Source organism: Strix uralensis, chromosome 5 (assembly GCF_047716275.1).
Source record: "Strix uralensis isolate ZFMK-TIS-50842 chromosome 5, bStrUra1, whole genome shotgun sequence".
In the NCBI taxonomy this organism is placed as follows: Eukaryota; Metazoa; Chordata; class Aves; order Strigiformes; family Strigidae; genus Strix; species Strix uralensis.
The window spans coordinates 3416116-3432485 of NC_133976.1; the positions used below are offsets into that span (position 1 = coordinate 3416116).

Consider the following 16370-nt stretch of genomic DNA (forward strand, 5'->3'; position numbering starts at 1 on the left):
GTTTTCTGCCTACAGTTTATGGCTGGAAAATTGATGCAAAGAGGCATTAAATGATTTGCACAGGATCACGCAAGGAGTTGGTGGCAGAGCCAGGTACAGGAGTTAATCCCCAGGCCTGAGAACTAATCGCAAAAGTGGTGTCAGGGAAAACAGACTAATACTAAAATACTGCTAAAATGCTGTTTGCCTGCAAGCATGTATTGGACATGCTTGAGGTACAAAGGGGAAACATCATGTAACCACTGTTGGTTTATCATCCTAAGTACGCCCAAGCCAAACTACCAAAGGGCTTTACCCAGTGATACAGTATCCGAGCAGATGCAGCAAAAGGTCAAGCATGGCTATGGATTTGCACAACCTGCATGGCTCAGAGGGCTGTGAAGCTGAGTTCCTCTAATGCAGGGTGTCTGTAGTAACAGGATGCCCAAAAGAGCAAGGAATTTGCGGATTTCTGAAACGTGCAGTATCTTTCCAAGAAGGCAGCTAATCTTTGCATGGCTGTTGTAGAACTGATAGCTGTGATTTTGCAGCCATCCTCTGGGTCTGAGGATAGTGAACTTCCATGAGTCAGTCAGTGTGTTTACAATAGCTTGTGTACAATATGTTAAACCACTAACAACATGGCAAAATGGCCAAGTATACCCCAACAACATAGCAAAATGGCCTATGTTGCAGGAGTAGCTGATACTAGTTAAGAGTTTAAGAAACAAAGAACTGGTACTTGGGAGTTCAAAACACGCTGTGTTATGTTGAATTGCAGCAGCTCCTTCTAGCAGCTTTTTGGCATTTCCTGATGAGAGCCAGTCTGCCTTTCTGCAAGGGCAGCCTCTTTCTCAGTTTGGACCTCTAAACTGCCTGTAATTTTCTGCTTTGATTTGGTTTGCATGGTGAGAATCCAGATTTGGCAGATTTAGGGGTCAGATTTACATCTTTTGAGCAGTTTTGCCTGTGCTGGAGAAAGTTGTGCAAGGCAATGTATACATATAAGCCCTAATGGTATGAATGCTCTTAGCAGGAGTATCCAGGAAGCTTTGCTGTCCTGGAGATCAATACACCATCCCTTTTTTCTTTGAAACATATTTCCACCTTATTGTTACAGCTGAGCGAATCCTTTTCAAAGACTCCTATTGAGTTCGGTGGGCTTTGAACAGGGGTCACAATGAGTTAGCAGCTCCTGTGGTCTGAAGAGGACAGAGCATTTACTTGCTGTTACTTTGCAAATTGCTCTGTTTTGCTGCTCTGCAGCCTACGAGCCTTCTGAACAGGCTGGGCATGGCAGTGGGAGCATCCTCCTTCCAGCCCACAGCTGGCTTCATCCTTGGAGCTCTTCCATGGGGATCCTCATGTTTATTCCCTTGCATCCATTTCCAGTTCTGGATCAAGTCTGCTGAGTTAACAAGTCTAATATGTGGTTGCGCCCAGGGCTGCAGACAGATAAGATCTAAAATCCCAGCTTGGCTCCTGCTGCTGGCGCTTGGATCCTCAGTGGGATGAAAGGCTCTGGGGGACTCCAGCTGCCTGTCCCTTGGCAGCCCTGCCTAGGCTCTGCTAACAGCTAAATCCCAACACACACATATGAGGCTCAGCTAATGCAGGCAGTAGCGCTTTCTTAGGCACCTACAGACTCAACTTAAGGGTGACCAGTGGTTCTGTATATATGCTCTTTCCCATTCCCAATCAGCATTTGCAAAGTGCTGTGCAAAGCAGGCATTTGCAAAGGTCCTGAGTGGCAGAAGATTAATTATTCTCCACTTTTCAGGTGCTCTCCTTCCTGCTCCTATCTCCCCATCCTTGCTCCTAGCTCCAAAAAACTGTGAAAAGCTAGTGTTGTGAGTCCAGGCGGCTCTGCATCATCTTGTATCTTGCTGGCAGTGACACCGAGAGGTGTCATAAAAATGCTAATACTGAATGAGACTGGTGGGTACAGCCCTATTGCAAAGGACTCTGCTAACCTGCGGCTGTTCTTTACTTCCATGGTAACCACAAAGCTTATACCCATAAATACCCTACAACTAGATCATAATCACAGGGTCTTGCAGATTAGTGGCTAATTGTGTTTAGTTTGTCCATAGACAAATTATCGTCCAACTAGCACTCACTCTGCCGTAATGGACAGAAATCACCATATACGATTTACTCTGCAATTATATGACAATTAACAGATACAGAAAAAACTACCTCTAAAGGCTCAGAGCTTTGGGATCTCTGTGGAAAACCACGCTGAGACTTTGAGTAATGAGGAACTCTTTAGTCGTCTCTAAGACATACCCAACCAAACCGGACAGCTTACTGAATTATATTTAACACTGCAGTGGGGAAAATAATTTTTTCTTTAGAAGTGGGAGTTTGTCCTGCTATAGATCCCAGTGCAGCGGGAAATTCCTGATCTCAGGAGGGTAAATCCTTATGTGCGCTGTGGTCAGTAATAGTATCAGACATGAAATGTCTCTCCCCTTCTTGCCTTGTTCCCATTCTGTCCTTTAAACAACAATCTCCTCTCCCATTACGAGGTTTTTTCCCTTTTGGTGAAGCGTTGGATGGAAGCTGTTGATGGAGGTGGGCAGTGGGATCTGGCGGGTAATTGGGTGAACCCTGTGTGAACTGGTTTAGGATAAACCAAAATCTAGCTGAAAAAATACACTAAACAGCATGTGCCAGAGACCCCTCTGAGTGGAGAAGGCCTCCAGAGATCAGCTTCCATTTCCTTCGTTAAGGCCAGATCTGTGTACCTTGACTGTGTCTGACAAGTGTTTGTTTAAGTCTGTCCAACTCTCTCAGAAGATTTCTGTGGCTTTCTTAATACATATTTTCTGGAAACTGGATACTCCCTACTCCAGCTGAAGCCTTTCTGATTCTGAATAGGGAAAAATAATTGCCTTCTGGGGCTTATGTATGTAACAAATTCTATCTAGTACATACCCAAATGAGATTTGCTTGTTTTTTGGCAGCAATATGGCATTGTTGATTCACAATCTGTTTGTGATCTTCAGTAGTCCCCAGACCCTTTCCTGAAGCACTGGCCAGTCACTCCAATTTCGTATTTGTTTGCACTGATTTCACCTACTGAAGAATACTCGGTACTTGCCTGTATTGAATTTCACTTGTTGATTTTGGCCCAGTTCTACAATCTGTCAAGTTTGTTTTGAATTCTTAACCCTGTTTCTAGATGTTCTTGCACCCTCTCCCAGAAGACTGTCATTCATGAAATCTGTAGTCTATCATCCAAGTCAGTAGTAAAAATACTGAATAATGCCAGACCCAGGACAATACTCCATTTGAAACACCCTCCCAGCCTGACACTGAATTATTTGACTTCTTTCTACTTTTTGGCAGCTTTTGCATATACCTTATGGTGGCTTCTTTTAGATCATATTTCCTTAGTTTGTTTATGGGAAACTCCTGTAGGACAGTAGCAAATACTCTACTGAAATCAAGATAAATCACATCTGCTGCCTCCCCTTTATCCACAAAGCCATTAAGCCTGTCAAAAAAGGAAATTAGATTGGGTTGACACAATTTGTTCTTGACAAATCTATGCTGGCTGATTTTTATCACCTTATCATCTTGCAGGTGCTTATAAATTGATTGTTTAATAATTTGATGTACTTTCTTTCTGGGAAGCCAAGTTAGGTTGACAGGTCTATAATTACACAAAACCTCCATTTTCCCCTTTCTTAAGGTATTTCCATCATACGTCTGTTCCCTGCTTTCTGAGACCTCACTCAGCTTCCAAGAGTTCTTCAGAATATCACTATTGTAGATAACCTTACATATATGCTCAGCGTCTATGGAGTACACAGCAGAGGTATAGTTAGATTGTAGACACACAATGCATAATGTACACCTTAGAGGTGCATCCCAGAGTTGGCAAAATATTCTTCAGAGCTGTACTCAACACCTAGAAGGTAGATTTCCAAGATAAGCTCCATCACATGCAAATAGGCTTAAAACATGGAATACTCACCTAATGGCTAAGTAGGTTATTGAGAGGGGCAGGGCTTCCTCTATTGAGAACCACAACTTTGAGAGCATCCCATGGCTTTCTGGCAGCTAATGGTGATTAGGGAGGTAGCTGACAGCTCCATTTCTCACGTTCACAACTTGAGACACCACCTCTTGCCTCGTCCCATCCCTTCCCCACCTCTGGGCACCATGTAAGTCTGTGTTTGGGGTTTTTTTTTGTTTTTCCTCTCCCACTTCTAGTATTCATATGAAGGAATGGAGATTAACAGCCTGCCAGTGGAGCTGACGGTCGTGTGGAACGGGAATTTCAACATTGACAACCCAGCACAGAACAAAGGTAAAGAGTTATTTCAACTTGTCCTTGGAAGCGGTAACCTTAGCAACGGGCCGCATCGCTCCCTACACTTAACAAAGCCGCCACCATCTCCCCGTGCTGTCTGGTGCATACTTGTTCTCTGCACTCTGCAAATTACCACTTTTTTGTGTGCTTTGTGTCCCCCCCTTCTCTCTTTGCACTTGAGAAATATGACTCTCCCTCCTGCTCATGTTGCTTTACCTCTTCCTTCATCATCATTGCCTCCCTCTTCTCCCCATCTTTTTGTGTATTGTTTTTGTGCACCTCCTTCTCCAGCTTTCTCCCCCTGTTTATTTCTCCTGCAGTGATGCTCTTCAAGTTAACGTCCCAGGAGATCGGGTGCTCTCAGATCAGAGGCAATGTAGTAATGAACAGGGGAAGGGAGAGGGGGAGGAAAAAGGCTGCAGCTTGCCAGCAGGAAAAACCTGAACAAAATAAAATGATAATGGCAAAAAAACCAGAAACCACCTCCTGCCAAAAGTCTGGTTCTGTTTAACTACTACCAATGGCACAGCATTGATGTGCCCCTCACAGAGGGTCATTGCGTATCTAGCCATGACCCTGAGGCAGGCATTTTTGCTGGAGAAGGACGGTCCACTCATATCATCATCTTCCTTCTTGTCCACCACTCTCAGCAACCCTTTCCCCACTGGCAACCTCTCCTCTCAGCTGCTCTGCATTTACAGCTCAGACCTGCACACTCTCCTTCTCACATCACCACCTCTCAGAAGTTTCTTCCTCCCTTGCTTTACCTTCTCTTTTCTTGGACACTTTACACATCTTCCCTCACTCCATCTCTCCCCATCAGGTACTCTCACACCATTTCACGCCCACCCTCATGCTGAGAGGTGGTGGGTGAGGTTTCCACCACCACCACATTGAAGCTGGAGAGCAATACAGAAGGCAACTTTTCTCCTCACAGCATGACTCCTTCCTGTCCTCCCCCTGCACCTATCTCTGTGATGTGTGGGTTGGAGGTCAGGGTTTGGGCCCTTGCCCCAGCCCTTAGTTTTCTGCTACCATTATAGCCTGAGTGTTCCTGATGCAACATGGTCCACACCAAGACTGTGAACCCTTTTCTGGGCAGTACTGAGCTGTCCTGAGTGATGTAGGAGTAAAATCAATCTCATAATCATGATGATTGTGTCTTTAGGCATGTCTGTGTTGGTAACATAAACCAGAGTATGGGATGAACTGAAGAAATACCTGTGGTGCTTTGTCTTTAACTCAGTCCCTTACAAGTTCTTGGGTTATTCAAACACACAAGATTATAATAATGACTAGGAAAAAATTGGGAAGTGGAATTGGCCGGTGACTATCCCAAATGGGTAGTCTGGATGATACCATCATGTTTTGGGTCAGGGAGAGAGCTTAGGCATGTGCACATGGATGTACCACATGGAGGCATGCCACATGCTTTTGAGGACACAGAGGGCTTTATTTACTAGCATAAATGTAATGGCTACAAGCAAACACAAAACCCTGACAGGGCTTTGGTCTGCAAACAAGCAGACCTTCTTCTCTGGAAAACTGAGAGGGAGAGGCAGAGGCAGGATTAGACCCAGTGCCTTTCTAAGTGCAGTTGCACTGGCGTACACTGCCTTCAAGAAACCAAGAAGCCACTACTTCCATAGCCAGCATCACATGAGCTGGGTTGGGGGGCTGAAAGGTTAAACTACTGAAGTGCCTGAAGAGATACTCAGGGGTAGCATTGCAAGCAGAGCAACTCAGCAAATTTGAGGAACAGTAACAGAAAATTAAGGAAGGGACTGTAACCCAGGAAGCCTGTAGCACACTGGGATTGACAGCTGTTTTGCAAAGTTTTTTTGCACCCAAGCTGGAGAAATAAAAAGTTTCAGAGCTTTTCCTTGCATTGGTCAATACTTGCTGACTTCTGGGGTGCAGGTACGAGGAGACAGACAGAGTTTTTCAGCACACGTATCCAAAGCTTTTGAGCTTTCGGATTGTGTATAGTAATAACTACAGACAAGTCTTTAGTCACCTACTGACACAGCAAAACAGAAGCACAAAGGGAAAATGCCCCACCTTATAAAGAAATCCACCAACACCCCCACAAATACAGAAAAAAAACAAGTCTGAAAGCCCCGATTCTGCCATCTTCATCTTCAGGAGAGACTTTCGCTATCACCCCCCTGTGCGACCCAGGCCCCAGTTTATACATCTGTAAAATAAGGATAAATAACATGATCTTATTTCGTAGGAGGATTGCAACGTTTTTAGGTTTTATTTGGAAAAAGCTTTGACTGCTTCTAATCACTTAGCAGCCCAAGACGGAGCTAAGCATTAATCATTGCTGTCTGCACTAGAGGAGGATCAACTTAGTGTAAACCAGCCTGATTTTCTGAAGCAGAAGAAGGGGGAAAGGCTGATTGTGAATCCTTAAATTCAGTGTCATAGTGAACCATTGTGGATTTACTATTATCTCTTAGGATTTCTCGTAAGGGGGAAACCTGAGTGACGTTACCTTAGCACCTAGTTCTGGGTAGTTCACACCAGACAAATCCTTAAGTTTAAGTTGTGGGTATACCAAGTCTAGAAAATCATTTTAGGATGAATATCTGAGGCTGAGACTGGTTATAGGTGGCACTGTATGACATTCGGACAGTCTTTGAACAAGGAAGGGACTGAGGTCAAGCACTTTTCCCCCCCAACCTCCTGCTTGCAGCCCCTCACCCTACTGAGGACAGCACCCTTCCTTCTGCTCTCAGCTTCCAAAAACATCTTGCACAGGGGATGAACTCTGACAAATGCAATTTATTTCAAGAAGGATGTAAACATTTTCCCCCCATTATTTACCTCCCTGGTGAGGTCCCATCCTGCCTCTGGGACGAGCAGCCCAGAACACCTTCCCGTCTCTTGCTCCTCATTCTGCCCTCTGACATCCCACCCCTCTCTCATGCTGTCTGCATCTCTCACGTCATCTCTGTTTTCCTGTCCCTCCAGTTCACCTGTACAAGTGTGGGGCCATGCGGGACAGCTGCGGACTCTGCCTGAAAGCCGACCCAGACTTCGAGTGTGGCTGGTGCGAGGGGCAGAACCAGTGCACGCTGAAGCAGCACTGCCCAGCACAGGACAGTCAGTGGCTGGAGTTGTCCAGCACCAAGGGCAAATGCACCAACCCCAAGATCACAGATGTAAGTCATGAATCTGAAAGAAGCTGGGGTATTCCCTGTCCTACCCTTTCCCTGGTTTATTTTCCTGATTTGTCTTTGGGTTGGGGAGGGGAAGGTCAGGGCTGAGTTATGTTGGGTCAAGCAAAGCCCCAGGCAACCTTGGGGATGGGACACCATGGTGGCCTTCAAAGGTAGGTATACAACTTCAGATGTCTACAACACAGGGGTGAGCAGGGTGTCAGAGTTCCCACCATAGTCAATGTGGACATGAATCAGCTGCACAAACACAGTCTGCTGGTGCAATCTGAGGAACACCAGAGCATCCAACCTGCTCCCACAGAGCTGGCAGAGGTGACATGAAGCCTTTAGGAGCAGCTGAAGGTGAGACAAGATGCTCTGGGGCATCTCAAATGGACAGTGTGAGGACATCGAATGAGCCCAATTGCCTCTTGAAACAACCTATCTGGACAGCGTGGTTGAGAAGGAGATGTTGAGTGATCCCAGAGTGTTTTGAGCTTTGCTGACAGAAGGTCAAGGAAGAGGGCAGGTTGTACTTCATGCTTCCTGGCAGCATGACATGGACAAAGTCAATGTCCAGAAATAAACAAGACACCACTGAGTCCAGCAGAGTAACGCTCTTCCGTTTGCCTGGCTGACTTTCCATGGTGAAAGAAGTCCCCGTAGAGCAAACAAAGCCCTGTACTGTTGTCAGCTTTCCCCCTTTCAAGGCTCAAAGAGAAGACAGGATCAAACCTGGACTAAATGAAGCTTGGAACTGTCCTATTAGATGATAAAGAGAAAATGAGGGCAAGGCTGGGGGGAAGGATCTGCAATGTTCTTTAGAAGGTTTTCTACTGAATGTGGTGACTAGGCCAAAGGAAGAGCTGCAGCAAAGGTACAAAAGAAGATAAGAGAATAGGAAAACCATACAAAGAGGGAGCAGAGAAGGGGAAAGAAGGCAAGGGAGGGAAATCAAGCCTCCAGTCTAAAGTGGTTTTTGTCTGCTGTCTTAGTATGCCTTTGCCATAATGATGGGCACCATTTTCAGGGTCACAGGGCAGGCAGCAGGAAATATCTGAGCCTTGATGATGAGAGCTACATCTTTACCAACTGCCTCCTGCCTTAAGCATTTCTCAGTCACCGTGCCTTTGTTGACATGAGTATCCTTTCAGGGTGGCTAGGGCCTTATTCTTCAAAGAGGAAAAGTAAAGAGGAAAGTGAGAAAGGGAAGAGAAAGAGAAATGCAAAGGAGGAAAATCCAGCTTCCACAGTTGCAGTTTAATATGAAACATCAGGTGGATTATTCTCCTAGAAAGCAAGAAAGGCTTTTCAATTGTATTCAGTTAAGGATCAAAAATTGTAGGTGTTATGGACAATCCCTAGACCAATGTCCATGTGTGAAAGTTTTGTGAAAGCAAAGTCTGGATAGAATCTGATTTTTCCAGATGCCATTGAAAGGAGCCCCCCTTACTGTGTTTCAACCCATCTTCCTGCCATCCATCGGTCCCCAAAGTACAGACTCAGTTGGACTGCTGGAGTGCCAGGCTCATCCTGATGTTTCCAAAGTGGAGGCCTCCACTGGATTTGGATTTATCTGGGGCTGGTAATTCTGAGCCCACCTGACCCACCTGAAGCTGTGAAACCAAACCCAGAGACAGCCAGAATGAGCAGCTACTCTTTAAAGTTCAGCTTTGAGGACTTGAAAATTATTGGGAGCTAGGGAAAACCTTTTTTGAATTGTTTCAGATTCTCAAACCTCGGGAAATATTCAGAAATTTTGCACAGATTCATAGAATTTAGTATTGGGAAAGTGATGGATGGCCAACTAAAGCAGAAATCTAAAACACAAGGACCTGACCATGTGATAGTATGATGTTCTGAAGGTCCATATGCATTTCTCTGCCATGCTTTGACCCCAACCCTTCATCTACAGTCTCTTTATGAAGTGCAAAGCACTCACTCTCCACACTACAGCTCCAGAAGGGATGTACTTCTAATTCTGCTGGCATTTTCTCCAACAGCTCCCAAAGCTCGAACAGATCATTGCAATATTCGCTCATGAAATATTCCAACTGTCTGGTGCAACCATAAGTAGCTCTTGGAAAGTCTTTTTCTGAGCCATTAGCATGGAAGTAATCTCAAGTGACTGGATATATATTGCAGCTAATGGTAGGTCTGGAGCGGTTGGTAAGAGCATGCATATTCTGGCGAGGAGCCAGGGCAGTATCTGTGCAGGCGAAGGAGGAGAAACAATGCATGTACTCACACTTGCACAGGCACACACACATACCCAGCACAGAGCTTCCCATAACCTGTCCTTATTTACTAGCTCTTGCATTTATATTGCCACTCAGTGAAATTAAAGGACTTACAGACTTGCTGAGCCACAAAACCTCCTTTAAGAGTGACAAGCTGCAGCATTAGGCTGCTATGAGCAGAGGGCATAAATTGTGATGCAGTGTCACAGCTCTGGGTCTTCAAGAGAAAGCTGAGGCTTCCTGGCAGCTTTTGTTTCCCTGCCTTTATTTTCCTCTCCAAAACTGACAGGTCTTGTTCCACATTTTTGCACTTGTGATAGAAACTGAGTCCTTCTCTCTCATTGTGAAAACAGCCCAGTAACACCTTCTTTTTGTATGTATCTGTGGGACTGTTACGAGTTGAGGTTAAAAAATCTCCCACATGCTACTGGGAGAATCCCAGGCCCTTCTGTTTTAAGAAAATAGGTGGGTTTTGAAGCTGGCCTTTACAAATTAAAAATCACACAGGCAGGGGTTCGGAAGGGCTCAGAGGTGCTGTGCTGGCTTCACTCTGGGAAGTTTCCTGTGGATGCTTTTTGAGTCTGTTGTGATTTAACTCCAGATGGCAACTGAGACCCACACAGACACTTGCTCACTCCGCCTTGGGATGATGGAGGAGAGAACTGGAAGGGTAAAAGTGAAAAAACTCATGGGTTGAGATAAAGACAGTAAAAAAGCAGGTAAAGCAAAAGCTGCGTGTGCAAGGAAAGCAAAACAAGGAATTCATTCCCCACTTCCCATGGGCAGGAGGGTGCTCAGCCATCTCCAGGACATCAGGGCTCCATCATGCGTAAAAGTGACTTGGGAAGACAAACGCCATCACTCCGAATGTCCCTTCCTTCCTCCTTCTTCCCCCAGTTCTACAGGCTGAGTATGACCCCATATGGGCTGGGACATCCCTTGGGTCAGTTGGGGTCAGCTGTCCCGGCTGTGCCCCCTCCCAACTCCTTGTGTCCCCCCCAGCCACTTGCTGGTAGGGTGGGGTGAGGAGCAGAAAAGGCCTTGGCTCTGTGTAAGCGCTGCTCAGCAACAACTAGTGTGTTATCACAACTTCAGTGTGTTATCAACATTATTCTCATCCTAAATCCAAAACACAGCACTATACCAGCTATTAGGAAGAAAATTAACACTATCCCAGCTGAAACAAGGACAGAGTCATAGCAAGAATTTTTAAAAATCTCGTGCTTTAGACAGAGATGGAAGGAGGATGATAACATTTTTCACTGAGTTTTTTGTGACTTCTGCAGTGAAACTTTTGTCTCAAACTCACCCCTATTTCTAAAGAAAATGACTTTTCTAGCAATATGTTCCTTTTCACTACACCATCTTTTATTCAGGGTAATGACATTAGTTCATACGAGAACAAAAATCCTCTTTTGACCTGCTATGAGATGTACTGCCCATGCTAGCAAGCTCTTTCAAGCATAGGTGAGCTCTAATTAACCACAGACCTAGCTTACTAGACACCTACCTTACTATAACAAGTACAAACCATTTGATGGCAAGTTTAATACCACAAAATAGAACAAAAATATTCCATGCGGAACTCAGTTCTCTTTCAAAATGTGTCTAATACATAAGGAAATAAAATAAAATATGGGAATTTTAGCTTATCTTTCTTTTTTCATTTTGAGTACATATTAGATTGCATTTGATATGGTGATATGTTCTAGCCTTCCAGTATCATTCATATAATGTTTTATCAGGAGAGGGTTAACTGACATCAGCAAAACAAGTATTTCAAACAGAAAACTTTGCTTTAATAGATACTTATTAATGATTCAGAATAAAAATATGTTGGAATTGCCATTTTTGGAAAATAGTCCAAGTTTTCAATGTTGAGTTCCCAGCTGAGACAATCAGTATTAGTTTCTCCTGGAACAGAAATTTAATTTTAATTATAATTTTTTAAGATGCTTTCCTCATTTCCTGGACAATAACCACAAAAGCCTTTCTCTTTCTTTCTCATCCATTTTCTATTTGTCTATCAATCTCATCACCACAGACCATCCAAAGGTCAAATCTCCAGCCAACCCAAATAATCATTTCACCTGTCAGATTTATGAATATCATCCTATTTTCTTTTTAGGATTTAAGTATCTTTTTGACTTTTGAAGTAGCAATAAACCTGCTTTTTGGACCTGAGACTGGGCTGCTGCAGGGATCTTGTGCTACAGAGGTCGTGTCTACGCTACACAACCCTACAGGTCCAAGCACCTGTCTGTGATCATCTGTGCTATTAATTTGTTAACCTCTGTTGGTTCCCAGTACAGTCAGAGTGAAGACACACTCATTAGGGAGGTATTTCACAACACCTAAAATTAAATATCCTAAAATAAAATATCCCCTAAAGGTGCCAGGTTCTGTCTCCTTTTATTAAAGATGGACCTTCTAAAAATTGGCCTCTGGGTAGAAATTAGACTAACCCTGGTGCCAGACTCAGCGCTGGGAAATGGTCAAGAGCAGCCCTGCTCATGCCAGTACCTCGACTTTCCCTGCCAGTCCAACTGCTACACAAGGGTCTAGCTGCCAGCCCTAGATTCCCAGTTGGCAGAGCTATGGGCCAGTGGGTATGGACCTCAGGCAGGGAATTCCCCCTTCCTCACTGCAGAGGGACCCTTGCCAATGCTGGCAGATGGTAGCCATGGCATCCCAAGTGGGCAACAGGGAATACCCTTTGAAAGCAACATTGGAAGCCCCTTTCAACTAGCCAGTTGTATGGCAAAGCATTTGGGCAGAGTGAATAATTGGAAGGGCAGAACTGAGATAATTAAGGGCCAGCCCCATGATTTCTGTGTTGTTTCAATGTTGAGGAGACAACTCCAATGCTAATTTCCACCTGGCTCTGAACAAGGGTGATGGATGTGATGCAGAATGCTTTCCCATGTACACACCTCCTTTGCATGGGCCAGAAATATTGCACAGAGATAGACAGCTCTGGAGGTAGGGTGAGGCTCTGCAATGGGAGGGAGAGGTGACCTTTGGACTCTGGGTGGTGCTTTGACTCTGCTGCCCCACACAGTCGCTGCTGAGCAAAACACAGCGATCCTACCCCTGCTAGGGCCTGGTGAAGGTCTAGACTGGGATGCAAACATCATGCCACCAGCCACCAGGATGTTTGGGATAGCTTCTCATCTCATGCTGGGGCTCAGGGGGCTCCCACCCCACAAATAAGTTGTCCATGCTCCCATGCTTGCCATTCCCCTCGCCTCAGCTCTCCCGTGAGGGCAGCTGCAGTTCTGTCAGAAATACTTGTTGGCAAACAGCAACTGCTGCTGCTGTCTCAGTCACCATCCACCTACTCCATACCTAATCTGACACACTGTTTCTGTTGCATCTTGTCTGTTTTTTGCAGGTGGACATTTTCAGATGAGTTTGTGATGCATGACCAATACCTACCTCCAGAACTGATCAAAAACTCCATGTGCTTTGGGCTGGGAATTTAGTATTTAAAGTGACTGGCTGAAGCCATTTGAGTCTTTTTCTTGTTCTTTCTCCCTTTTCTTTCCACTGTGCCCCTCTGCTGTTTTTCCATGGCTCATGTCTATAAAGTGCAGAGCTCAGCTGCACCACCAGAAACCCCTGCTCCTACCTAGAAAACATCTCCTACTGTTCTGTGGATGTTTTGCAAGTAGTTAAAAGAGAGCAAATGAGATCTGGGGCAGAATTTTTTACACTCTGAGGTTAGGGCATGTGTGATATATATTTGCAGGGGAGCTGGACGGAGTGATGTATCTGGATTAGGCTTGTTCCCTCAGTTGTTCAACATTCATAATTATGTGTCTCTAGTGGTCACGGAGACCTCATAATGGCTCTTCTTTCACCTGAGAGGATGCTGATATCTTTACATAGGTGGTTTGATTATTCTCCTTTTCCTTGCCTCATTTCTCCAGATCAATCCAGTGACGGGCCCTCGTGAAGGAGGGACAAAAGTGACCATCCGTGGGGAGAATCTGGGGCTGGAGTTCAGAGATATTGCGTCTCACGTCAAAGTGGCCGGAGTGGAGTGCAAACCACTGGTGGAAGGGTACATCCCAGCAGAGCAGTAAGTTGGGTGTGTGGCAGAGAGTGAGCCACAGCACACCTGATAACAGTCATTGCTACCTGTAGGGTCTTCTAAGGAGTCCATTCCACCCAACCTTGGAAGTGAGCAATTGAAGATGCCATTCCTCACAGCTCAGGAGCTAATAATTTGTTTATTACTGTATTTGGATTGCATATTTAGATAATCCTCATGGCATATGCCTTGAAGTTATCCTTTGTTTTTTCACCTAACAGGCACCACAATGGTGTTCAATTCCAGTTTGGGGGGTAGCCAACCCGAGAAGAAGCTTACCATGTGCAGGAGTGATCATTAAGCCTTATAGCTGTAAAGTTGTCCACCATGCAAGGCTGGAGGACAGAAGGACCCCTGGGGTCAGACCTCAACCTAGTGTTTGTCTGTATATTTAAGTGAAGCTATGTTGACTTACACCAGCTAAGCATTTGTCCCACCAAGTGCCAACAGCCAAAAGCCACCACTCTTTCAAGAATAACTTAACCCACAGTTTGTATCCTGGATTGGAAAGAAGAGGATGGGTTAAGTCTACAGTCCATTTGCCAGCAGTGTGGGCTGTTTGCTCAATTGCATCTTACCCAGAACTTGAAACCATCCTTCAAACCTTGCTTCTGGTTCATATTTTCTCCACAGGATAGTATGTGAGATGGGGGAGGCCAAGCCCAGCCAGCATGCCGGATTTGTGGAAATCTGCGTGGCAGAGTGCAAACCGGAGTTCATGGCCAGGTCTTCGCAGCTTTACTACTTTATGGTAAGCTCCTGCGAGAAGTTCTTCTTGGCCCTGAAGGTCCTTGGGTCCTGGTCCCCTTTGCTGCATCTATCCATTGTTCTTGACCATATTCAGCCTCTGAGCTCTTCACTGCTGTTCTGAGTATATCAAGTTGTTCCTTCCATTTCCTTTCAAAATCTTGTTATGAGCAAAAATAGCCTGTCTAATTAAAGTTTGAACAGTCTAATAATAGTCCAAATTATTAGTCCAGTTACAGTTACATACAGCCATGGTCCAAATTAGTACAGAAAATCCTCATTAATAGTTAAAAATGCTGTACAGGAAAGAAAAAAGGTAAAAAAGAAGAAAAAGAAAAAAAAGATTCCCTAGTATCTTACTTTTCCTGGGTGTGATGCTCACGCTACCAGCATCCTTCCAGGCCCTACAGCTGAAGCCACCAGTGTCCTCCAGGAGAAACATGGGGATTGCCACCAGTCACTACCACCATGAGGTCTTCAGCAGAAGGAGTGTGGAGTGTGATGTCCATGGTGGGGTTTCTTCCTTCTCACTCTCAGGTTCCCCCAGGGGTGTCTTCACCCCACCTCTCCCCACCGCCTGCTCCCTTCTCCCTGGTCCCCAGCCCCAGTGGCAGAGCTGCCCAGCGCCCAGCCCGGGCACACAAAGGACTGGTGTTTGCTGGGCAGGGCCTGCCCGGGGCAGCAGCCCTTGGCCATGGGGAGTGTCCCCAGTGCTGAGCTCAGGCAGGTCAGGCATGAGGCCCTTGGCCACAGGACACTTGTGATCCCAGGGACACCCAGCTCAGGGCACGGCAAGCACAGAGACGTCCTGTAGAACGCTGTGGTGTTGGGTCAGTGCAAAGCCCATGGCCTTCTGCTAGCAAGGAGAAAAATTCACATTTACTGGGCTGCAGGCAGTCACCATAGCAGTGGCAGGTTTTTTCTGCAAGATGTAGCATTCAAAGAGTGTTTGTGCTAGGTGGTCCTCTGGGTGTCCAGGAGAAGCAGCGCTGCATCCCAGCAGCACTAGATCAGGAGGGACCAGGCTGTAGAGTGTGACTGGGGCTCAGTACAACTGGGAGCTGTTTTGGATGCTCCATGGTGAAACGATAGACACCAGCAAGCTTTAACTTCAGTTAGATTTTAAGAGTAGGAGGTTTGGAGAGAGGACTTAGCCATGAGGAATTTGGAGATGAAATCAAAAGTCCCTAGGGATGGTGAGCGGTGGGATCACATGCACAACTTCCACTCAATGTGTGCTGACGGCACTTGGAGAACAGCCACACTCCTCTTTTTAGAGAGACTGCCGGGGCTGGCAAATTGGCTTGCTACACCGTCTGTCTGGGACATCAGCTTGCAAAGCAGTCAGAGGGGCTCTGGGCCTGATTCCACACTACTACTGGTGTAAGTTCAGTCTGAAACTGTCACTTTGCCGTGGTGGAAGCCTCATGGAAGAGAGGAGCAGAGCCAAACACATGTACACTCAACTTGTTTTTTTGCTCCTTTCTGATGGTTTTTTTGCTCCTTGTCCAAGAGACCTGGTTTTTCCTCTAAGGCCCCTTGCTGGGGACATGCAGGCAATGCCTGGCCTTGATCTGTGCAGATCTATGCGGGTTTGAGATGAGAGTGCCTTTTTGTTCCCATCCAAAGCTCTTGACTCCTGCAAGGGAATGGGTCTTTTCTGAAATTATTCACATGCCCAATAAATTTTTATGGTAAAGGGAGCTGGTAATGAATGCAAGCATCTTAGATTTCCCCCTTGAGCTACAGAAATTTTTCTATTCTCTGTATTTTCTGATGTCACTAGGTACTATGGTGGTGGGGGCAGAAAAACGCCT

The 16370-nt window shown here is 45.6% G+C and overlaps 1 protein-coding gene across 1 annotated transcript in view; it reads left to right on the forward strand.

Annotated features, from left to right (window-relative positions):
- Positions 1-16370, forward strand: part of PLXNA4 (plexin A4) — a 429280-nt gene that overhangs the window by 339577 nt on the left and 73333 nt on the right. The window contains exons 10-13 of the mRNA XM_074869684.1: positions 4204-4300; positions 7283-7473; positions 13643-13794; positions 14440-14557. Coding sequence (XP_074725785.1) covers positions 4204-4300; positions 7283-7473; positions 13643-13794; positions 14440-14557 — 558 coding nt within the window. The remainder of the gene's footprint in view (positions 1-4203; positions 4301-7282; positions 7474-13642; positions 13795-14439; positions 14558-16370) is intronic.